At 43.0% G+C, this 25,997-nt stretch overlaps 1 protein-coding gene across 5 annotated transcripts in view; it reads right to left on the bottom strand.

Annotated features, from left to right (window-relative positions):
• The window catches only part of KIF26B (kinesin family member 26B), a 419,829-nt gene that overhangs the window by 115,326 nt on the left and 278,506 nt on the right, over nt 1-25,997 (bottom strand). For all 5 annotated transcript variants that reach the window (XM_072948623.1, XM_072948625.1, XM_072948626.1 and 2 more), the window contains one exon: nt 11,388-11,571. In XM_072948623.1, coding sequence (XP_072804724.1) covers nt 11,388-11,571 — 184 coding nt within the window. The remainder of the gene's footprint in view (nt 1-11,387; nt 11,572-25,997) is intronic.

Below are 25,997 nucleotides of genomic sequence, written 5' to 3'. Positions count from 1 at the left end.
ATTTTCAGTTTGAGTTGTCTACCTAAATAATGATTTTTAACCCTTTCAAATAGCAATTTCTGGGATTCTTAAGGGCAGCGACCATTTTGAACACATCTGTGTATTCCCAAAGTCATCAGCACATAGTGGGTACATAATACACATCTTTTGAATGAATCAACAGAAAGACACATGGATGGATGGGTGACAGATAAGTGAGAGAGGTATGGAATAGGCAAAAGCAAGAAAAAAATCATAAAATCACTGTTCTACTTTAATGTCTTTCAATTCAAGGAGTTCTATCCACCTGGCATATGGCTAAGCATTTGGAGGGATATGAAAGCAGTATAAACCAAGACCCTCACCCTCCCACAGACTAAACACTCCATGGAGGAGATAAATGATACCCATAAAACAATGAGAGCAATGTAAAGTAGTACATGGTTAATGAGAAGAATCTGTGCTGGGGCAGTACAGGGTACAAAACATCAGAGAAACCAGGGAGCTGGCTGGGGGAACAGATCCAGGATGCTGTTGAAAGGAGGCACTTAGCTAGATCTGGAAGACAGGGTGGGTGTGGACACAGGAGACACAGTGGTCCATGATGAGGGAAAATTCAGAGCAGAAGCCAGCCAGGGAGGAAGGTGGGACGGGTTCCAGGAGGGCTGTCTCTGCCAGCATCGTCCCCGCAGGCCACAGCGCAATACACACTCACAACATACTGCTTAAACCAAAGTCGAAATTCCAACATTTCTTTTGTCTCTAAGATGGTGCTCTAGACACAGAATTCTAATGAAGCACCCACATGGCTCAACAGAGTCTAGAATGAGGTTCACTGCCAAATCAGCTCCAGGGACCGACCCTGTCCCCACCTCTCCCTGACTCGGAGGTGTCAGCACTTGAGTAGGGCTAGATTACAACGGCCTTTTCCCTCACGGAATTTAGGACACACTGACAAAAACCGTTTTGGCCTTTAAAAAAATTATTTGGAATATTAGTTTACTTCCACTGGCTTGTGTACTGCATGGAAACAGGAGCTACGAACGGCAGCACATACAGCTTTCACTACAAAGTACGACGGCGACCGTTATGAAGCTCTCGCGGTGGAGGGGACGCTGGCTGCAGGAGGGGGGCCTGGCCCCTGCTTTGCCTGCGGTCACCATCCCACTAACACAGCTGTAGCATGACAGCCACAATGTCTGCTTACTGAACCTTTTCTGAAGCCAAAGGACGACATACGAAGTGTGCAGAGAGATGACACCAGGTAGCCGTCTGGGGAACAAGTCCCAAGTCCCAGAACCAGGGCTCCCATCCCAGCTCCACCAAGACCAGGCAGGCAAACTTGGGCAGGTTCCTCACATCCGTTTCAGCTTCCTCAGATGTCAGGTGGGGGTAATCATAACAGACCCTTCCCACAGATGTGTAATGAGGATTTAACAAGTTAATACACATGGAACACTCTAAACACTGCCTGGCACAAAGAAATGGCCAATCTATGTTGTCTGATTGAAAAGAATACTGGAAACAAAGCTGGAGGGTGTGCCCAACCACTCTGAAAAGCCAGCTGTGATGCCTCTGGGGAGTTTCTTACCTTCTCTGAATCTCACCTATCAGCAGGTCCTCATGCTCCCCCCTTCCCGCCACTGCCCACCTCCCAGGGCTGTAGTAAAGATCTAGGGAGACAATGTGGGTGAAAGAGGGTGTAAGCCACAGGCCTTGTATAGATGTGAAGGATCATCATAGCAGTCTGGGCAGCCAGGTCATGATTCCATCCATCCATTCATTTACCTAGTGTGACGGTTAAATTTCTGTGTCAATTTGGTTGGGCCACAGTACCCAGATATTTGGTCAAATATTATCCTAGATGTTTCTGTGAAGGCATTTTTTAGATGAGATGAAGATTTAAGGCAACAGACTTGGAGGAAAGCAGATGACCCTCCATAATGCAAATGGGCCTCATCCAAGCAGTTGAAGGGCTTAATAGAAAAAGACTGACCTCCTTGGAAGAAGAGGGAATTCTGCCAGCACTCTCTCCCCTGGGTCTCCAGCCTGACAGCTTCCCTGCACACTTTGGACTTGAAAGCCTCGATAACTGTGTGTGTTCTCTCTCTCCATACACACACCCACACCCTGTTGGTTCTCCTTCTCTAGAGAGTCCTGGCTAATATACCTACTGTTTACTGAGCGCTAGCACAGGATTCAAAGGAGGGCAAGAGAGACACGGCCCTGCCCACGTGAAGCTTACAGCCAATGGGAAACCATTAAACATAGAAGGATGGAGATCAGTTATCCACAGGATGGTGAATGCAATGAAGAGAAACTTAGGGTGCTATGAAAGCATATAACAGGGCACCCAACTGGGGAAATCTTCCTCAAGGAAGTGGCATTTCTGTGCATATCCCTGGGATGGGCAGGAACCAGTCAAGCAGAAGTTTAGCAGAGAAACAGCAGGACACATAGATGACAGCAAGCTTTCTGGGCCAGGTGCTGTCACGTCACTGGGTGTCCTGCAGCCGTCCCTGCCCAGGCTTTGCCACCTGCACTTGGAAGCAGAGCAGACAGCCTGATTTCAGAGCCATGGAACTGGTGGTCTTCTGAATAGAGATTTATTAGCCCTGGAGTCCTTTGAGGGCCCTGTAGGGTGCTATTTCTAACATATTTTATAGAATGGGGGACGGGGCACGGGGGGAAGGCAGACCAACATTCCCTCCTCTCTAATCTTCCCATTTCCAGTGATTTTTAACTTTTCACTGCTTTACATGACAACACAGCACACGGAGCATTTTATTGACTGGGTTTTTAAAACTTTGCCTTTCACGTAGTACAAACATGGTGAAATGTTTTCTCAAAATACTTAAAATGAGGAACAGGTCAAGCTCATGATGACAGGATGACCCTGTCCCTCAGCTCATCCGCGGGCTAATACATTCCCAAAGATCCTTCGTCCTCTTTCTCACACTCAAGGGTGGGGATGGGGTGGTGCAGGTGGCCAGGCTGCTGAAGTAAACAACTGTTAGGGGAAAAAGAGCCCTCCTCTTCTGCAAAAAAAGAAAAAGAAAAAAAAAGCCCAGAAGGTCCCATAGAGATAACTTCTTCTGGGCTTCCTGTCTGAGGCTCAGAGAGAAAGACCCAACAGCAACTCGTTTAACAATGATGATTGTGGGTGTGTTAGAGGTTTACAAATTGGTTCCACACTGCCCCATCCCACACTCCCCTCACACTCCACAGCACATGTGACTTTTTCATGGAGACACGACCGGCTCCCAGAGTCTCCTCCATCTGTACCCTCTAGAACCAAACTCACTACATGGTCTCAATCCTCTGCCTTTTGCCCCACGCTGGCCTGAGCTGCTCCAGCTAACAGCCTGTGGGTCTTCAGATACAGAAAGGGTCTTAAACACAGTGGAGGTGTGCTGCTCTGGGGGCGAAGTGGGATGGTGTGGGGAATGAGCAATTATTACAGGGCCCTGGTGTGAAGTCAGGCCACCTGGGAAAGTTGGATGGAGCTGGCAAGAGTGCTCCTTCCCACCACATGATGTTGTGAGTTCAGACTCCCGAAGGTGTACAACGGAACTGACAAACCTAAGAAGCTAGCACTGGGAAACAGAATGATTTTATCTTCACTGTTTCCAGTAAGAACAAACCTCTCATTAGCTACAGCTGGTTCAGTGCTCCACTAATACATCCACCAAATATTCATTGTTGGTGGCAAAGAGATCTCAGCTGAGCCGCAAATGGACCTAATTTCTACCTGAATGGTTACCTGTAGCTTGGAACACAGAGGCAACACCAAGAGAATGGGAAAAGCAACTTGGAAGGAATTTTGTCCCTAGCTCTAAATCTACTGCCATGGTTGTATTTCTTGTTGTTTCATCTAGAAAATCAAATATTCAAATTCAATGCTATTACATAGAGGTCAGTGTTGTGGACTGCATGTTTGTGTCCCCTCCCCCAAATTAATATATTGAAATCCTAACCCCTGACATGCAGGTATTTGGTGGTGGTGCCCTTGGGAGGTGATTACGTCATAAGGATGGAGCCCTCATGAATGGGATCAGTGTCCTTATAAGAGCACTCGTGCTCTCTATGGTGTGAAGAACAAGAAGATGGCTGTCTGCAAACCAGGAAGGGAGCTCTCACCAGACACCGGATCTGCCAGGACCTTGACCTTGGACTACACAGACTTCAGAATTGACAGAAATAAGTTTTCATTGTTTCAGTCACCCGGTCTGTAGTATTTTTGTTATAGCAGCATGAATAGACTAAGCCTTACAGAACAGAGCTAAGACAAACTTGTAAAGCCACATGAGAGACTGCAGGGAGTCCTACACGTGGTGGCTCTGAGGAGTCAGAGGATTTGTATTTCAGAAACGATTTAACAATCTGAAGCAAAATGTTTTGCTTTTAAGAATGTATCAGAATGATTTTCCCCCTCCATAATGATACATTTGAGTTCAACGAAGCATTAGAAAGGAATTCAGATGTTTTGTTATGCTAGTCACTGCGTAGGCAAGAATAGCATTTCCTACTCTGAGGCACAAAGGACAACTTTCTAATTAACTCAGCAGTTTGGACTCACCATTTTTTATAAAACATTACTATCAATCCCATTTTAATGGGATAATTATAGCAAATCATGATTAACTTTTCTTTCAGCCATTAGCAGGAGAAAGACATAGAAAGATAAGATGTTAGAAATGTTAGCTTAAAATATACCTACCATTCCCATACTCTGTATCAGTAATTGTCTAATCGTGCTGAGCCTGACTAAAATGTGATTTTTGGACAAAGAATGATCAAAAGCCCTATTCTGGCATTATAATCCATCTTATTGCCCTTTGTTTAATTGAGAAAGTGGCATTTATTCCAGAGAGAATTCCCTCATTTTATCTCGTTTTCATTCCATAAGTCATGATACTAATTAGGGATTACAGGTATTCCAGGAGGCCCCAAACCTATCCTCCAATTATGATAAAGGTTTACAGCCTTTCAAAAGCCCCCTTAGAAAAAATCATCTTCTGCCTCCTACACAAGTGTATGCATGTGTGTGCATGTACATGAACACACCTACCATCTCTACTTAATACCTAAAAAAACAGAGTCATAGAATTGAAGCTGAAAGTCACAAAATGGGGGGAAAGATTAAGAATCACTCAGTCAACTTCTGCCTTAAAGTCTTCATGACTTTCATGATCTTTCACACCCCAAAGCTTAAACTTTCCATCTTCTCTCACATAAATGGGTTGATAAACTACTCCATCTTGTTGGGCCTCAGTTTCTTCATATGCACAGTGGGAGGACCGGGCAAGACGGTCTTTGGGGAAATTCCTCAGTGAGGGATGCTGGCAGCACTTGCTCACTGCCAGGGTGCAGCACTAGGCAGCATCTTCTCCCAGACGTCGCCCTCCCAGGGCAACTCAGGTGCTGAGGAGGGAGTAAGCAGTACCAAGGACCACTAGGGCATTATAATTTACATGTTCTTGGTGTTCCTGCCGCATTATAACAGCTCTGTCATGAAAGATGGATTCTACCTAATGTTGAAAGCCCAGTTTGGATGTCACAAGCACTAAACAGAATTATGTAAAAATATTTAACTTTTTTTGAGTGTTCTATTTACATAGGCTGGCGAAAGGCTCCAAAGATGAAAAGAATAGGATTCCTTTTCTCAATAAGTTTAAAACCTAGTGACAGAAACTGAAAAGGATATTTCACTAGAAAGGCAAGAAACTGAATGCTGGTTTGCCCACACCCATTTCTTGGGCGGTATAGCTGTAGATGTCAGTCTCTGGAAGGCTTCATGTCCCTGAAACTTAAACCAGAAGGTTTTCTGATGACTCAGCTCCTTACTTGGAGCAGACAAAGGGCATTCATAGAATTGGAAAATGTAGAATCTCCATTAGAAATGGATGTAAAATTCTCTTCCTCTTTCTGTGCTCTGAAAGCTACCATAGCAGACCTGGGCTATAGGACGGGAGGTAACTACAGGCTGCAGGACCAAACTGCCTCCCTGCTTACCCAGGAGTCCCTTCATACAGCACGCTCCGTGTAGATATTTCAGGCAAAGAAAGCCAGAAAACGAGTATTTTACCTTTAGTAATGTGCCATTCTATCAGAAATCTGATGTAATTAAATAGGAAATGTGCTGCTCCTTCTCCATCTAATAATGAAGCCAACAGAAAATTATATCTATAAACTCGATCAATTGTATTAAAGGCAGTCACACTAATAATGAAGAACAAAAATGGCATAGCACTTTCCTTTACACGTTTTACCATGACTTTTCTGTCCAGTGGCCTTTACGGGAGAACATCTTCCTAATACCTTCCTTCCTTTGCAATAAGGAAGCCTGATAAATTCATGAGGAATGTGGCAGAGGGTGTAGGGAAAAGTCCCTCCCCATCACTTAGCTATTCAGGTGAGTTCCAGAAGCAGCGCAGCCCTCCCAGCAGCGGCACCTCCATTTCCTGAGCCCTGGGATGTGCAGTGGGGGTGGGCGGACTCTAGGACAGGAGCAGACTCCTCTGCCTGCCAGGGAAAAGGAAACTGCGAAGATTAATGAGTCAGAACATTTTCCCCAAGTCTCCTTTCTCTGGAGATATAGGGTGGAGGAGGGGTCAAAACAAGAAAGAAAGGAAGGAGGAAAAAAACAAATTCTAAGTACACGAGCTTAGCGGACTCGACCAAAACCAACCGAGCACAGAAAAGAACTGTAATTAGGGAGTGGAAGGTCACGCGACTTTATTTCCCAGAAGAGCTAACAATTCAATTTACAAAGCTATCAGGCCAGCTATCCTGATGAATGTGCATATATTATTTATGCAGTCTTTTTCTTCCTTCCCCCTCAAACACCACCAAAATGGAGACCTCACCATTCCTTTCTACTGTCTGTAAGTGTTTAAGAATGGAGTAATCACTGGTGAGTAGTGGGATCCAGAATTTCACATCATATTTGAATACTTTAAAGGCTGACTCAAGTCTTTCCTCTTCTCTCTGCTAAAGCTTCAGGATGGGGAATGGTAGTGAAGAATGCTAATGAGGAATTTGATAATTTGCATACAGTTTAAATCAGACAGACCTTGGTGAGCTGGAAGGCATGAAATTTTCCCCTTGGTATAACCTGGCATCACTTCCTAAACAAGAGAGAGCAACACCAGCCATTTCTAATTGTTGAATAAACAAATAAGAGCTACATTAGTACCTTAAAAAAAAATCCATCCTTTTGAATCATTCCTGGAGAATACGAAGGAAAAGAAGGCTCCTCTCCCCTTCCAGCTTCGTGTATTCCCCTTAAGTAATTCTTCCAGGAAGAGGAGAATTAACCAGTTGATTGTCATCACCACCAATATGATGGTCACCATTTTCACTCTCACCTTTACAAGCATGTATGCACCCACGGTGGGGCTGCAGAACCATATTCAGAGTGAGTTAAACAGATAATACGCTTTGCCCTAGAAGCTTGTAATCCAACAGTAAGCGCTGTGACATTAATCTGTGACACACTAACAAATGAACCTTAAACATGGATGTTAATTAATTGTGCAAACAAATTTCATGAAGAGCATTTACTGACTTAGGAGAAGGAACCATTTTCAAACAGATTAGAAGTATCATTTACCTAAAGCCAAACCCATGAAATATAAACAGGGACTGAGCTGCTTTGATCCACTAATTATCTTTATCTATTCATTAACAATGTCTCTGCATGACCACTTAGTAGCATTGCTTCTTTATGTAACTTGAAAGTAAGACAGTTACATTAAGTAAGTAGGTGATTCCAACTTTTCCTTAAGTCAAATTGTCCTTCATATTGGTATGAGTCAGTGAGATGTCCAAGACTGCCTGTTGTCATGACTAGATTGTAAGGGATGTGGGCACAGGCATTCTGTCTGTCTGTCCCTCACTGTAAGCCTGGTGCCCAGACAGGGCCTGACACACAGAAGTTTCTCAATAAATATTTGCTGTGTGCCAGGTACTGCTCTAGGTGCTGGAGGTGCTAAGATGTTTCCTGTGTCGCATGTGTGCTGTGCTTCAGATCCAAGTGTACTAAAGTTAACCTCAAGCTCCTCCATCACCAGGGCCCCCAGAAAAGCTTTTGCCTCAAGAAGTGCTCAGTGGCCAGCAAGGACTCTGGCTGGAGGGTAGGGGCAGCTGCTGCTGGAAACAGCCAGGGGTGGGAGGGAGAGGGAGTGTGGGTGGGTGTCTCTGAGTGGCAGTGTATCCACCCTTGCCAGTCACTGCCTTTTCTGGACCATGACTCTGAGAAAGGCTGGGTGTCCTTTCCACTGGATGAAGGTAACTGGCTCCCAATTTATTCATGGCCCTATTGTATTCTTTCTCCACGCAAATTTTTAAAGGTCATGTATATCCAGCAGCAGCCCAGTGAGACACAGAAAGTAAAACGTCTTACAGGTCCTGACCCCTGGGCTTGACTCACGAGGCACGGGAACATCTCCTGCTCTCTTGGGACCTCAGTTTTCTTGTCTACAAACAAGAGGGTAGCTCTAAAGAAACCCACCAAGGCCAATCCACAGATCTCCCAAGAAAGTCCTTGGGTGCTTGAGGCATGAGAAGAGGGGCTGGGCTGGGCTGGCTCCCTGCCCCCACCTCAGGAGACCCCCAGCTCAGGTGAAATAATTAAGCTTTTCTGGCAATTCAGTCAAGATTTTCTACTTCAAAGGCGATGATTTACATAGAGCACCAATTCTTTATGTTCTATATTAAGCTCCATTGTATTTCTTTGAGATGCTAATATGTAAATCATGTAAAAGAGATCAGTTGACCAGGAATTTTTCCATTTGGGCGGGGTGGGAACTGCAGCTCCTCATTAGAGTGGAGTATGGAGCGGGGTGGGGGGAGCTGAGTCTGGGAAATGGGACTCCGCTAAGTTCAGGGCCACGCAGCAGAGTCAAGGCCTTCTTACATCCTGTGAAGTGGATGCTCCTTAGAGAGAGGAGGCAGGAGGGCAGGGATGCTGAAGGAGCTCTCTTCAAGTGAAATATATGATTACGCTGCCTTCCAGAGAGCACCCCTCTTGCGCTGTCATTTCTCTCCACCCATGTCCCCGGCCCCGTGCTCAGCAGGGCAGCTGCCATGTGGCCACTGGCCAGACAGAAGTCATACCTGATCTTATCTTCTGTGATACCCAGCCTGGGGACCCCATCCTTGACACACTTCTTTGGACTAACACTTCCTTGTCCTTCCTGGCTGGTTAAAGTTACCCTCTCCCATTCTGAAGAGCACATTGGATTGCAAATGAGTGGGGGGGATAGCATATTCCATTGAAAAATAAGTGTATGATTTGTAAGCTTTAGTTTACAAATGAGCATAAGGTTAAATGTAGTTATACCTGGTCCTAGGCTGCTTATCTTACTTGTACTTATACTTCAGTCTGGCCACTACACAGAGTACACCGTGAAGTCAGATGGCACTAGTGCCCTCCAGACGATGCTGGTGCCAGTGCTGGGTCATCCTGGCTGTTAACACTCTTCCTGCTGGCTCAGCCCCTGCCTAGTGCCCAGATCTCCTTGTCTCAGAATTCCAGGGAGAGGGGTCAGGATTGGGGAAGAAGGGGACAGAAAGCCCTAGCCTTGGGGTCCAGGCCCATCTGTATCTGAATTGGCCCTTTTAGGAACCACAGACTGGGTCATTGTTATAAATGCCGGAAGACAGTTTCTTATGTGGCTCATTTCAAGGTGTCCTAGACAGGGGCATATTGGGGTGTATGAGTGCCCAGGTTGGCTGATAGCCTGGTACCTCTTTAGAGTGACAGCATTTAAATACTGGCTCACATGTACTCAGAAGAGAAGGAGGATGTCTCTCAGAGCAGAAGACAAGAGGAGACTGGAATGGCAGTTCGATGTCCCTTTGTCCAGGGCACTTCAGCTCTGGCATTAAAGTTCCAAACTCCTCTTAGCAAAACCAAAGTCCACGTACACTTAAAAATGGTTCAGACGGTAAATTTTAGGTTATGTGTACCTTACCACAATTAAATTTTTTTTTTAATTTTAAAAGTCCCACAGTTACTTGTACCCACCCATCTTAGAGGGCAGTCTATCAGCCATCTGTTATGAACATAACATGCCCCCATGGGGGTGCCATGGCCCTTCCTCAGCCGCTCCCACCCATGGGAGTCCTGGTCAGATGGTTTTTTCCATCACCTTCCATGGCCAGCAATGCTACAGCAGCCCTTGCAGACTGAGCCCAGGCCATTGCCCTGCTGCCTTGTTTCCTGTTTTACCTCTGGGCCTGGGAAAGTCCTGCCCAATGCCATGGAAAATTCCAGGATTGGATGCTATGCATTAGAATAAGCATCACTCTATTCAACATAATCTTAAAATGCAAGCACTGTTGAAAAGAATGATGTAGCAAGTTAGCACCTTCCCAGTGGGTGGTGAAATTGGGGGTGGGAGAGCATGGAAGGGGCAGGAGAAATCCAAAAATGAGAGAAGCACGAAGGAAGAAGGGCAGAGGGTGCCAGGGTGAACTCCAGAAGGACCTCTGAGTTAAGCTGAGGCTATGAGCCTGGGAATAACCACGCTGAGGGTCAAGGAGAAAGGGAATCAATATCCTAAAGAAATAAAACCCTCATCTAGGATTTAGCAGCCAGTCCCTTCAGCAAGACCTGCAACTTCCCAAGATGAGCCACTGGCAAGATCGTTTGCATCATCCTACTTCTGATGAAAGTAAAAGAAAGAAAGCAGCCACCTTTAGCTGCTTCAGCTAAATGTTTCTATCAGTTCCAGATTATTTACCAATTGAAGAGTAAGCCATAAGTTACTTCATGCAGATGTTTCTCTCAGAAGAGAGAGTTTAGAGATGACATTTAAAAACTAAGTTATCCCAAACACAGCTGGGCAACGTCTTGTGATGCTGTTCTGACACCTCATGACAGTGTTCCTCATCTCTGAGGATTTGTAAAAATTCAAAATTGCATTTCTTGGCTAGAATGGTGCAACTGAAAATGCTCCCCAGAAATCCTGTCAGTGGTCTGGTTCAAAAGTAGAAGTTGTGATTTCTCTGAAGGAGAGAAAAAATGAAAATGTCACCAGGGAATTACGAGGCATCTTTCTGTCTTATTCCTGTACTGAGTCTCTTGGCCTCCTGCCTCTGTCTTCAGTCTTGTGTTTTGGGGTCTTTTCTTTAATTGGTTGCAGTTCTGTCAAATAATACAACGCTGGGTTTTTTTCTGCCAAAATCAAACTGGATCTCCAATAATTGGAATGTCTTATTTACTACTGAGTATATATAACCAAAGAAAATTTTACGGTACTTCCAAACGAATTTCACTTTATCTCCTTTCCTCCCTGTCACCTTGTTTTCACAAGCAAACCGAGCCCTCATTCTCTTCCTTCCCCGGATGCAGGGCCCCACGCACGAGGGGAGCCAGCGCCAAGACGCATGGTGCCTACCTTGCCCAGGCCTGGTGTGTCCTTCACCTTGTTAACGGCTCTCAGCAGGCAGGGTGGGGCCGGGGGAGGGGACGTCTGCAGGATCCCACTGAAGCTGGTGGCAAAGAGGGGTGGCTCGGCAGCAGAGGAAGTGGAAGGTCGATGTTTCTTCTTCTTAGAAGATAGGTTTAACTTCTGGGCAGCTCTGAAGGGAAAAATTCAGAACAAGCTCAATAAAGGAAAAAGTAGGGTATCAGATATACTAGGGTTGCTTGATGTTCCTTCTCTTAAAGAAACTCCCTGGTTCTTACTGCAGCTTCACGGTTCTCTCTTCTCCCTCCGAGTGCCCAGCGGTAGCCCCTTACAGCAACAGGGTGACCCCAGGGAGCTGCCCACTCACTTCTATGGCAGAACAACACCACAGCATCACGGAACTGCAGTTTACAGAGAATTATTTGTTATCCACAAACACTCCGCTTCAGCATCAAGAGAGCTGGGCACTTTGGGGATAAGCAACACCTACTAGGTGAATCATTCCATAACTTCTGGTGTTAACTCAAGGGTGAGAGACCGTAGGAGTTTTTTAGAAACTGTAACACCTTGTAAAATCCAAACCAGTCTGATGAAAGAACCAGGTGGTGACCACTCAAGGCACTAAGTGTATGTGGTTGTGGAAGAAAAAACACATTCCCCAGTGCAGTGGGGAAGTAGAAATCTGAGTGTTTTGGAAACATAACACCAAATCAGAATAAACGCCAGCCCAGGTGCAGGGCGCTGAGACCAGGCGCTGCTCGTGCAGGAAGCAGGCTTTTGTGCAGGGCGGTCTTTCACTACAAAATGCAACTCATGGCACGTGCAGGGGTGAGGGGCCAGGACCAACAAAGGTGACAGAGGACACACACAGGGAAACGTGGGAGGGAGGACGCTAGCATCATAAATAACAGTGGTTGTTCACATCACATCCTCCATCACTCAAAGGTCCTGCAACACCTAACACACAATAATCTCGCCATAGAAAAGAGGAGCAAATGAGAGGGGCGACATGAGACAAAGAAATTTCACAGACTATGACAGACCCATTTCTGGATTCATTCTTGATGTTTTCACGCTACACTCTTGTTCTAAGAATTCCAGTTTCCTTATCAAAGGCCATCAAACATTGAACCTGCTACTTAAAGCAAATGGACTGCCATGACCTTGTACTACAGATCAAAACCTTATAATCCGTCCCCTGTTCTTACCAATTGCAAAACAGATCACAAGCGAGGTAGGTCAAAAAGATGAAGTCAGCATTTTTTTTTTGGCACCTCCTTCTCCGTGCCTTCCATCTTAATATCTGAATCTTAAGATCTGGACTGGCTAGTTTTAATTTTGTATCAGTAATGGCCATGCTTTTGACAAATCCCCTGAGCTACAAAATGGCCGCTGTATAAATATAGCAAATAGAATGACTGCTTCGAAGCTGAATTTTTCTTAGCTGTAAAACTGAACATCTATTTCACAGGAGTGAAACACAGAGGAACGGGCTACGTGAGGAATGATACCGCGACAGCCCCACTACCATGTTAAGGAACGCTACAGGGACTGTACTCTAGCATGATGAAAAATGAAGGGCGCTAGATTGCCAGTGTTCTCTTTTTCCAGTCGGCAAGAGGAAAAAACTAGGACTAATTTTTTTTCATGCTCTCATTGCCACCCTTCCTGGTGTTTCTTGCTAAAAATGAGGATGGAATGGAATTATTCAATGACTGGTCTGGTGCGTCTCTTGGCAGTTTTCACTCTTCTGTGAGAGTCTCTCCCTGGACAAACAGTGACTCATCCGGAGGTGTCAGCAGGCATCACAGGCTTCTGACACTTGCGCCTCTGCTCAAAGACCCCTTACTGCTTTCAGCTGGGCTGCCTACAGACATAGCAGAATTGAAGGGGGAAGATGATGGTCTGCTAGGAACTGAAAGGTGGTGTTTATCCATTCACATTAGGGTTCTTCTGGATGGTGGCAGAAGGACCAAGGAGTTGCTGTGGTTCCCACTGCCCCACCAGTTGGAGGTTCCCAGTCCAAATGCAGAGACAGAGAGAAGTGAGTGACACTGAAAGGCAGCTTAGAAGAGGCGGTAGCCTGTTGGGTTTCTGTCCTATTTTCCTTCTCTTGGAACCAGTGTGGAACTTGAAAATTGCCTTGACCAACAGAATATAGTGAGAATGATGTTGTATGGTCAATGGGTTTAGGTTATAAAAGGAAATATAGCTTCTACCTGGCTCTGTCGCCCTTGGAACTCAGCCTTTGCAGTGTGAGAAAGCCCAGGTCACATGGAACAGGTCACGTGGAGAAGAACTGAGGACTTCGGTCGACAACCAGCGTCAACTACTAGACATGTGAGTAAATGACCCTTTTGTTGATTCCAGTTGCCATCTGTAAAGTCTTCCGGCCAAGGCCCAAGGCATCGTGGAGCAGACATAAGCCACCTCCACTATGTCTTGTCCGAATCTCTGAGCTCCAGAAACCAAGAGGTATAATAAACCATCATTGTTGCTTTAAGCCACTAAGTTTTGGGGTAACTGGTTACACAGCCACAGTAAGTGGCTCCCAGCGTCCTAATTTCACTTACCCCACGTGCCTCACCATCCACCCTCCCCACTGTGGCACTTACTCTCTTCTCACATGGGAGAGGATTCACTGAGTTATCAGATTTATTGTTTACTGTCTGTGTCCTCCCTAGAGTGTATGTTCCAACTGGGCAGAGTGCTGACACATATTTGTTCAATGACTGACCAAAGACTGAAAGAACTGGAGACATTTATCCTGGAAAACATAAACCTAGAGAAAGGGGAAGGAAGGGTCTTCTAAAAAGCTGCCTTTAAAGAAATGAATAAATGAGATGTGACAGGAAGTATTTTTCAAGCAAGAATGCTACATCATTTCATAGGCCATTAGTTTGAATCTCAGAAAACTTTGTGAGGAAGGTAATAGTAATCCCACTGAACAGACAAAGGAATGAGGCTTAAAGAGTTAAATCCAGAGTCTTTTGAGTATCTGACCTGAATTTGAACACCCAGCTTCTTCAGACACTAGGTAGATAATAGGCCAGTTATTTAAATTCTGATAATGGTATAATGCCTATGAAGAGCCTAGCATAGCACCTAGCATATGATTGGTATTCAATAATACTGTCATCATCATTATCATTATTATAACATGATCATCAAGCCTCAGTTTCTGCATAGTAAGATAGAACAAAAATATTATCTACCTTTACAGGCTTTTAGTGAAAATTAAATAAGAATGCATGTAAAGGGTTTAGTACACAGGAAGTACTTAATAGACGGTACCCTAAAGGAACAGAACAGTAAGTAGTAAGTAGTGGAGCTGAGACTGAATCCAGGTCTATGAGCCCCATACTGCACCAGATCATCTTTAAACAGGTAGCAAAACAGGTGAAGTGTGAGCAGACAGGTCAAATATGAACAGGAAGGTGAAAGGCATATTTGGGTTTATAAGTGAAAGGGGCATCTTTCTGAAAACTGGACCAACCCATTAGTGATGGATCTGCTTCATGACATAGTGAGAGTCTGTCACTGCAAGTGTCCAAGTAGTGGCTAGAAAACCAAAAGTAGGGAAAATCAGGGAGATGAAAACATGCACTGGGAAAAATCAGATGATTTCCGAAGTCTCTTCCAACACAGGGATTCTGAAATGATTCCTGGAATCTCTATTCCATTTAGGGAAGCCTCAGTTGGCATTAATGCAGAAAAACAGTAATGGGGACAATTCTTTGGAGAATTCATTTAAGAATTATTTTCTTCTTAAAGCATGTATTAAAATAAGTATCTTAGGAAATTCTAGAATTTAGAAATTAATAGAAATCACACTTTAGAGCTATATATTGTCTAGGAACATTTTATTTTAATTTCGAGATTATCATCACCAGCTGTCTGATCTCTATTTTATATATTCTGATTTCTTGGAAGTCAGCAGCCTCTGCTCTTTTTGTATAGCACTTCAATGACATGCAGATAGGAGAAGGTTAAGGCACAGAAATCATTCATGTATAATTGTATTATTCAGTGACATGAAGGAGAAGCAGTCGTGAAAGAACTGAAAAGGTAAAGACATTTTGGTTAGAAGTGTACTTTGTACCATGAATGCCTTACAAGTTCTTTTTTATCGTAGGGAAAAGAACAGATGAGTGGATTGTTTCATAAGATTTCAAACAATATTAATCTAAAAAGCTATTAGAAGCAATATTTAGTTGTCTCATTCTTACCATGGATAGTATCCCAGATTTCCTAGAGCCATTCTTCCCTGCGTACATCTTTAAACATCCACTGGCTTCATTTAATCCTGAGTCTTATTTCAAGAAAAAAAGGTAGCTTTGCTAAAAAGATGAAATTAATATTCACTGAACACCTATGAAGAAAGTGGCTTCTTGTTCCGCATTATCAAGAGAAGGGAAACAGCATGAACTCAGCAAGAATTTAAACCTAGTGAGCTCGATTCTTCCCTCTGGGCTCTACTCCCCTCCCATACCTTACACATCCCACACGGGAGACAATTACCCTAACACATCAATATGATGGCATCTGAATTCAGGAATCAGTTGAGAATTGGATGACCTTCACATGGGACGGTTCCTTGTTCTCATTGGCCACATCTACCCAGATCTAAAAGAGATAAATAATCATCTAGTGAATTTAATTGGCTTAAGTGCGGGAGAGTCTGAGGCCTCAGTTATATACATCAGAGGGGGAGCTCAAGGGGTTTTTCTGACTTTTTTTTTTTTTTTTGGCATTTGTGTGATAGACTATTTGACCTTGGATTTTTCAGGATTATGGAGAGTCTGAGTGGAAATTCCTTTGTTCTACGTGCATCTCATGAGAATTAAATTGGGGTCTACCACCCTTCGTGTCTAGGGATTACAAAAATATTGACCTAACAGTATTTTCAGAATGATTAGCTTCATGAAGAATGGAACTTTCCTTAGGGAGTATCAGGCAGGAATATCAGGCAGTACAGCTGGTTTTAAAGGATTCCCTGTCCTTTAAAAAAAGTCTAGGCACCATGTGTTGCTAACCACATCCTGAGAGCATTTCATCCTGTCTGAGGGAGGTATTCAACTGTGAGATGCTCGAATAGGTGGGAAAAGGTTTATAAAAATTAAGAGGTCATTTAAGCTCTACTAAATTGGACCCAAGTAATTGATTGGTGAGATAGCAACTGAAAAACTGCTCCCAAGGAGGGCAGGGTGAGACCCTCAGAACCGCTGCATCTGCTGCCCAGAAAGGGTCCTGACCCAGGAGGGGGATGAGAGCAGTAAAATCGCCACCGTCAGCATGTGGAAGACAATCTGAGCTGCAATTTAATGTGACAATGGCTGAGGCTGCCACGGGCTACGATGGCTTGTGTGCCATTGTAAAATATTTCAATGCTCTGAGGATTAAGACTGTCTGATAATGAGAAATGACGTGACAGATCACAGCAGCTCCCAGGAAATCCATGGGGTCAGTGACACAGGGGGTAGACAAAAATAAAACAGATTATAAATAGGGCAGATATGTGACAAGAACCAGTGGTCTGAGGCAAAGCTTCTGGCAACAGTTAAGATATCCATCTACACGTAAAAAAACACAAGTTATGCTTCATTTTGCAGTAACGCCTATTTAAAAGTATTCTGGCACTGCCAGGGAGCATGTGAGTCATTTTGGAAAGTCTCCAAACAGAGAATAAAGAGTGTCCTCCTTCACCTTTCCATTTTCTAACTGGCTGTCACAGAGGTCATTTCCATGTCTTCAGAGACTGAAAAGCATATGGGTCTTGGGGTGTTTCTGATTTTTATGCAAATTATCCATTTCATTAGTGCAGGAAGATAACTCATGACACAACATCAAATAAAATGTTTACTGCTGGGGGCAAAATGTGGCTGACCATGAACCTCAGACAACATTGTGTTAAAACACTACAGCCAGACATAGTTATAATTTGAAAGCAGATTGATTTTTGCAACTTTCTGCAAAGCATCAACCCATAGTGATCATCCCTATGAATTTACCCTTATTCTCCTCTTAAAAATGTCCCCATTCATCAAGGCATCTACAAGTTGCCCTCATCAACAACCTCAGCCCTCGGCAATTGGTCTTGAGAGTATGTGACTTAGGTTTTAACACTTAACGAGATGCTGCTTTGCAGTGTGGTCTTCGCTTCTGTATGTTATTAGTGTGCCTCCATCACTGCACTATTTTTTAATTAATTTTTTAAATCGAAGTATAGTCAGTTTACAATGTTGTGTCCATTTCTGGAGTACAGCATAATGTTTCAGTCGTACATATACATACATAGATTCATTTTCATATCCTTTTTCATTATGGGTTACTACAAGATATTGAATATTGTTCCCTGTGCTATACAGAAGAAACTTGTTGTTTATCTACTTTATATATACTAGTTAATATTTGCAAATCTCGAACTCTCAATTTATCCCTTCCCACCCCCTTTCCCTCCTGGGAACCATAAGATTGTTTACCATGCCTGCATCACTGCATTATTAACTCACTGAAGGATATACGTTTCCTTTCTTCTGTAGCTCATTTTCTGCCCCACAGCTCTCTTTGCACCTTGATGAAGGGCTAGTGTGAGCCCACTCAGGGCTTCTGAATTGATCTAGCCCCTGAAGTTACACCAACATATGCAAAATCCCAAGATAAGGATCTGGAGTTCTAGAAAATGCTTAGACCTTGAGATGTTTTACTCTTTCTAAAGCATTTTCCACATATCGTCACATCCACCCACCACCAGCCCTGTGAGGCAAGCAGGGTGAATGTATCTGTACCTCAGATCACAGATTTAAAAAGTAATGAAGGCTCAGAAGTTACCTGGTTTTATCCACAGTCACAGGAATAGGGATTCTCATACCTGAGATTAGGATTCAAGTTTTCTGCTGCTAGACCCAGGGTCGTTCCACTACCTCAGGCTATTATGCCATTTGATAAATACAAGCAGTTATTTTACTCTATTTGGACAATATAAAACCAAATAATAACCATTTGCCTAATAGTGAAGTCCAAAAAAAAGCAGTTACATATTTTTTATGTAACTCAAATCAAATCATATATAAGCATTTACCAATTACTGATCTGGTTGCCTAGCAACATACCCTCATCTCACAGGGGGAAAACGTCTCAGCTGAGTGAGTTAGGTCATGCCCAGAATTAGGACGTGAAAGGCAAATTATACGAAAACGGCTCCTCTGTTCCTACAATCCCAACCCAGAGTGAGTCCTTGCGTGACAAGAACAATAATATACAACTACCACTGCCACACCCCATTCTTCTGGACGGTCCTCCACTGCCTCATGCCTCTCCGTCCACAGACACAAATAGAATGCTGGAAGCTGCTTAGAATGCATCTCACTGCTCTGGAAACTCAGTCAATCAACCAATCATCAATCCATCAACATTTACTGAATAACAACTATGTACACAAGAAGTATGCAATTAGTAGGCTACACATGTCATGGAAGCCAGCTCTGAGTCACCCAGTGGCTGCTCTGAGCTCAGGAGAGTCCTCCTTAGCTGCAGAGGTGAGAAAAGCCCACTCCACCCGCCGTTTTTGAGAACTTTCTCTTGGCTCCACAGCAGCCGAGACAGAGAAGGTCAGAGAGGCTGGGAGCTTTTCCGGACTGTATCACCTGGGCAGCACACCCTTCACTCATGCCTCAAGGTACAAAAAAGGTAAAAAGCAACATTTAAAAGCCGTACTATTGGTGAATGTTGCTAATCCATTTGTGTCTGGATTTTTCATCATCAGGCTGAGAATATTACAGGTAAATGAAAATAAAACTAAAGGCAAAAGTGAAAAGGAGCCCATTTATAAACGAATTAGTTTTTTTTTAAAGCTATTCAAAGTAAACCCTTTTCCTCTGCTTAAAGCCAGGCACCTAGGAGAGTGCTCAGACAAGCTCCTCATGTAAAATAGAAACTTTACCTTTCATATGCCCAAATAAAGCAGGAGATGTTTAATAATAAGAGAATTAGTCGTTGGCATGGAAGGCTAAACAGGCGAACAAAGCATGGATTTGTTACTTCCTGGCAGTGGAAACCTGGATTTCGGGAACGCCACGTGAACTCCGTGTCAGCAGCAGAATCTCTGCCCGGCCTAGGCCCTCTGCCTCGGTGCTCTGACGGAAGCGTCCTTGCCTCCATCTCTGATTGGTGGATGTGCCGTTGTCTCTCTGATGCTGATGCTGTGGTTTCTTAGGACTCAGGTAAGCGTCCCCAGTGTCTACTGGGGTTTGGAACATTTTAAGAAAGACGCTTCCGCCTGTCTTGCTAGGGGTTAGGCCCTTTCAGCTCATTGTATAGCAGCTGCTCAGTACTCTGCAGTCCCCCAAGCTCTGCTCACCTCAGGCCACTTCGGCAGCAGGATGCCAGACACTGCGGCTGATCGTGGCAGCTTCCTTTAATATTTCATGTGACAGGGGCTTTGATGGACTGCCTTCACTAATGGCCGAGCTGCCATCTGCAGGAAGCTGGGATCCGGGGCCTGAGAGAAGGTTGGGAGCCTCTGCTCTAATGAACTTAATCTCGTCCAGAACTTGACAAGTTGGTGCCGCACCCTTTTGGCAGCCTGAGGACATGAGGACTTTCGTAGTAGGCTTTTCTATTTCTGTGTGTCCAGCAAACCCAGTCAAGTCAGACCCGAATGCTGTCCAAACAACACGCTCGCATCAGAAACAGGGGGGTTCTGTTTCTGAGACTCAGTGACCTCAGAAAGATGCATCTTGCTTCAGGCCTCATCAATCTTCCATATTTTAAGAGAGAGCACTCCACTCTTTGAAGGATGTGGAAAACTGAATAAACGAAAGCTTATTCTCCACTGACGTGTGATGGTGAAGTCTAAAGAAACATGCTGCCAATCTGAGTAATCTGCTTTTCACACCCTGTGACATACACTTCATCTTGTGACTCTATAGCTATTGGTTTCCTTATTTCATTATTTCTCTTCAAGCAGACGTGCAAAGCTACGCATTCTTAGTACACTCAAAAACTTTACCAGGGATAAAAAGCACAGAAATCTAGAGGTGTGCCTTCTGGGCATTCTGCTTGAAGGTGCACTGACTACAGGTGTCCTGGACAACGCCGCGTGAGGACAAAGCACGGGGCAGGCACACTGCCCCATCCCTGTGGGGCACAGCCTTGCCTGGTGTCTGACCTGGTGCCCGTGGCCAGGCACCTGGGTTTGATGACTCAGCTGTGCCCCAGTTCTCCCTGCTCTTGCTCCTGTTACGTAGCCTGTGCCAAGCCCTGATCTTGGTCTTCCCAGACTCCTAACCTGGCTTCCTGATCTCCTGCATCTTGGCTTCTGTTTGCTTATTTGACTTCTACTTAGAAACCTTCTGCTCCAGCCTGAATTGATCTCTCTGACTTTCTTCCTTATTGGCATTTAGGTCTTCACACACTTATCCCTGTGCCTGCTGATCTTCTGGCCATCAGTCCCTTCTGATCATCTGACCTTCTCATCCTGTCTGCAGATCTTTAGGACCCTGGCCTGATCTGCTCAACCCAAGCCTACTTTAGTACCAAGAAAACCATGTACCTTCTAACCTCCTCCAGAGCCATACCTTTGCAAATTAGGCTCAATAAACAAATTAAAAGAATTGTAAACACCTAGGCCATCAGACCCAAGTCAATGCAATTGTAGGTTGAAAAGTCCATCCCAAACTATATGTGTGTGTGTGTGTGTGTGTGTGTGTGTGTGTGTGTGTGTGTGTGTTTGATTGTAGTTAACTGTCAGCACTGCTGTCTTTCATAAATATGACTAATCAAGGACTGGCTGGTCTTCTTGAACGGAATTAATAAAACCATGGATTTACAATCTAGCTATTTCAGTTGCCTATATGTATAGACAGAGAAAAGACAATCACAGGTTAATGAAAGCCCACTCCTTGTGGAATGCCAGTGCCTGAGTTTTCTGCTGAGAAACAACTGTCCACAATACATTTATGTATATCTTCTACAGTGCAAGGAATATCTAACTAAATATCCAACTCAAATTAAGATTCCTTCAAGGAATAAGCATATGCTAGATAATTTGATTTCAAGAATCTAATGAATCTAATGTTCTTTTCATTACATCATGCAGCCTTTTAGATGCTAACTCCAGTAGTTTCTAGTTAAATCATTTCTACTCATGCTAATGTAATGTTAAAAGGAAGAAACTGCATGATCTACCATGAACAGAGAGGCCATTTAAAAGCCAAGGGTGACCCCAGTGTGGGAGGGGGGTGGGGAAGGATAAATTGGGAGTTTGGGATTTACAGATACTAACTACTATATATATAAAATGGATAAACAACAAGGTCCTATTGTATAGCACAGGGAACTATATTCAATACCTTGAAATGGCCTATAATGAAAACATATGTAAAGGAATACATATATGTATACATGAATCACTATGCTGTACACTAGAAATTAACACAACATTGTAAATCGACCATACTTCAATCAAAAAAAAAAAGCCAAGGGTGACCACCAAATTCCTCAGTTTTCCTTAATATTGATCTTCCTTAGCTGTTTGGTAGAAAAATTATCTTGAAAAGCATAAGACACTGAAAAGCAGTTGTGCTGTTCACTTTTAATGTCTTTATTTTAAAAGAAACAGTGCTTTATTCTCACTTTCCTCATATTTTGATCATGTGAAATTAAAAACTGACATAAAATTACACACTTCAGATATAATTTGTTGCCTGAAGCAGCCAGCTGCCATCAAGGTGTGATAGCTAGAAATGGACAGCAGAAAATAAAGCCTTAATCCATAACTCTTTGCTCAATACCTGTGGCTCTTTCAGAGCAGAATTAATTAATTGTCAATGCTGGGTGACACACTCTGTGGTTTGGGGGCTTCTTGGTTAATTAAATTTGAATATATGTTAGTTTTGTTTGCTAAAGGAAGTAATTTCTTTTTTCCCCTTTAATATCAGTATTTCTTTTTTATTTAACAAATTACTTGGCATAGTTGAAATCTGAGGAAATCATTAAGTAGGTTATTTCAAAGAATAACAATTTGCAAGGAGGTCTCTGCATTAAAAGAATATGAATCAGACACAGCAGTGGCTTAGAATGCCTTCCCCTGGCTCTCTGCTGCCCCACATCCTGGGCAGTCTTTTAGAAGGCTGGTACCTCAGCAGCCCCGCTAGAGGGAGAGAGGTGGAAACTCACATCCCCTCCTCTCCTATTTACTCTACTGCCAGGTCATTTGGGAGGGAGTCTATGCAGATGGCTGAAAACCATGACAAAAGCACACTGCAACAGAGTACACTTGTCATAGGCACGTTCAAAGGCTCCAAAGCAGAGGAAAGGAGACAGATTTTATTTACAATAAAGTAGAGAAGCGATCTCCAAGGAGCAGACAGCACAGATGAGAGATTACTCCAGAGCAAAATAACTTGTGTGAGGAGAAAGAATCTAGAGTAATCATGGCCAACTACAGGGCCTGGTTTGTTTCCAGATTTCAGCACAAAAAAAAAAAAAAAAAAAGACTATAGGGGAAGTTCTTTTTGTGAATTTGCATCAGAGCTGCTAACGAAGATCTACACTTTACTTGCTTATTTGTTTATTTCTACAGGTGCAAGGCAGTTATGCTATGAAGTAGCCTGGGAATGGAACTGGAGGTAGGGCTGGGTGCACGTCTCCACTGCCAGGACATGGACTTGAGCACTAAGAACGGATGCCCTCCACCCCTCCTTCTCCACTGTTGCTCTTATTCTCTCTAATGCTGCACTTGGGGTTGATGGGGGCTGGACACGTGTGTGTGTGTGTGTGTGTGTGTGTGTGTGTCTGGAGCATGGGTAAGGAGGGAGAAGGCAGGAAGAATAAAAAAATTAAATAATAAGAAATAATAATGAAGATAATGCAGTAGATTCACATCTCTCTCAACTCAAGTCTTTATTACACTCTTCATAATTACTTTTTTGCCTTGTAGTTAAAAAGTATTTTTGAAAGGAGTTTTCAAACAATTAACAATCAAACTAGCATAAAGAAAAAAATTATTTTTAAATGAATTGTAGGCAGTAGAGAAATTTATCAAAATACAATGACGATTTAGTTCATGTTTCCTGGTTAACTCTGTAAAGAAACCTGAGCCATGTTAAACTGCACATTTAACTATTGTTTACTTTAGTGGGCCTATTATTTTTAGGTGGGTGAAATTTAAAATAGGTAAATTGAAATTTTTTATGCTGTGGTGACTCTTAGTTAGCATTCTAAGTTAAATGATCACCATTTTCGCACAATTTGGAACATGATTACATTAAACCCCTATAGGTTTAAAGTACTGTCTCAACTTTACTAACACATTGTTAATTACAACTATAATTTTCAGACACTCAATCCTTGGCTAAGAATAAAATTCCTAGCCCTGATACTATTATAGGGAAAATAATATTTATATACTGACAGAGCACCTAGGAACAGATTGTGTGAGAAGAAAATGCCTGTTCTCTAAGCTGAGGATGCCACGCAGCTGTGTCTGAATACAGTCATGTGCCGTTGGACCAAATGTAATTCATGTTATATAATCAATTGTCTTCTCCTTGTGTGGATTTCTACATTTACCAAAAGAACTGCTTCTACAAATTGCTTGTAATGTAAGACTTTTATAAATTGAATCTTATTTTGCACTGATTTCTTTTAAAATTTCAGAGACATTTTATCTTTATAAATGATATTCAACTGAGAGTGGCTGCAAACATTTTAAATTTCTGTGCTTTCCTTCTACTCTGTCAAACAAATCACTAACAACCAATGCAAAGAGCCATTCAATGCTGTATTTAAAGATGCACAGAAGTGATTCCTAATGCAGGACTAATTGCAAGATGTGGTTAAGAACTATGTAAGATTTTTCACTTTTTACGCTAGCCTTTGACTCCATAGACAGAAACCACTTATTTTCAAGATAGACAGTCTTGGTTTCTAGTATTTGGCTATAAAAAAAAAAGGTTTGGTTTCGTTTTTCCAACTAGAGTGCCTTCAGCACAAAGATGGCAACTGAAGTGGTAAGAACAGATAAGAAGGCCCAGGGAGGTGCAGAGTTGAATGAGAACAGAAAGTGGCTCATGACAGGACCACAAGAAACCTCAACATTTAATGAGCCAATGGAAAAAGAGGAGCTAGCAAAGGAGACTGAAAAGGAGCAGCCAGAGAGGTGAGGGGAAAGATGGAGCAAGTGGTCAACAATGTTAATGTTACTAAGAAACCAAAAGAGACAGAATGAAAAGTGTCTGTTGGATTAGAATTAATATGTTCATCATTGACCTTGAACATATTTAAAGGAGAGGTGGAGTATATTTCAACGGGTTCAGAAGTAAATGGGCGCTGAAGACATAAAGATAAGGAGATCCACACTATTGTTTTAAGAAAGAAAACTATATAAGAAAAAATATAAAACGTCATATTCTTAGGCTTTACCTAAATATCTCATAGTGAATTATGATGCTATATATATATATGATCATATATGATGCTATTATCTAAGTACATATATATTTATATGATTTTATAGCTTATAAAAAGTAAGCTATACACAGGCATCTCTTGTCTGTGTGGCCCACTGTTGTCTATAGCAGCATTAACTATTAAAATTTTCCTTGTTCTTAAACTTCCAAAAAAAGCTACAGAAATCTTCATCTTATTATCCATGCATTTATTTATTCATGTTATTTTATGAACACTGATTAAACATCTGTGATTTACAGGTTGCTATGGTACTACTCAACATTCCCTACATAAGGATCCACTAAAAAAAAAAAAACCTCCAAGAAAGACTAGGAATTTCTAGACAAACTCTGTGTCACTTTATCGGGTGAAAATAATATAACCCAATATGAAAAACACAGGCTTTGGAGTCAGAGAGACTTGGTTTAGATTCTGGCTTTGCCACTTCCTTGGCTGTGTATGAAAATGATTTCATTTCAGAGTTCCCTGAAGAGGCAGCAAGGAGAAACAGTCCAGAGCGCAGTCTGTGGAGCCAGGTTGTCTGGGTTCAGATCTTCTTTCTGATGCTCACAGCTCTGCGATGACTGTCACCCAGCTCCTTAACTTTCCTGTGCCACAGCTTCCCCAGCTGTGAGTCAGGATGCAGGAGTGCCCACCTCGTGGGGTTGCTGTGAGATTCAACCCCTAGAACACATACCTTAGAACCCATAGTAAACACCCAGGAAATGTTTGCTTGCTTATTATTACAATAAAATATTAATATGAAAGCTATACCCTAAATGTTTCTTTTTTAGAGATTCTTTCCCATAAGCTTCTTAATATACAAATCGTTAAGAGGCAAGGTAAAGGAGATGCCTCTGCTCTAAGCCCTGCTACTGTCTGAGTCAACTCTGAACACTGCCCACCAGGGCTTCATCAATATTGCAACTGACTCTGTGCTATTGAATCTGATGTGTTCAGGTCTTGGGCATCTTGAATGGGAGTTCTGGTTGTGCTGTTGGCTGGGAAGGCCTTATTTACAGCTAAGAAAAATCAGAAAAGAGGATGATATTCATCAATAAATTGGGATCTTCTACAACCTTAAATCAGATGTCAGGGAAATCTCCATCTCTAAAAACCACCAGTTGAAACTAGATTCTTCTATCA

Source organism: Vicugna pacos, chromosome 23 (genome assembly GCF_048564905.1).
Source record: "Vicugna pacos chromosome 23, VicPac4, whole genome shotgun sequence".
NCBI lineage: Eukaryota > Metazoa > Chordata > Mammalia > Artiodactyla > Camelidae > Vicugna > Vicugna pacos.
The sequence above is the reverse complement of the archived record's forward strand: the minus strand, read 5'-3'. Positions and strand labels throughout refer to the sequence as shown.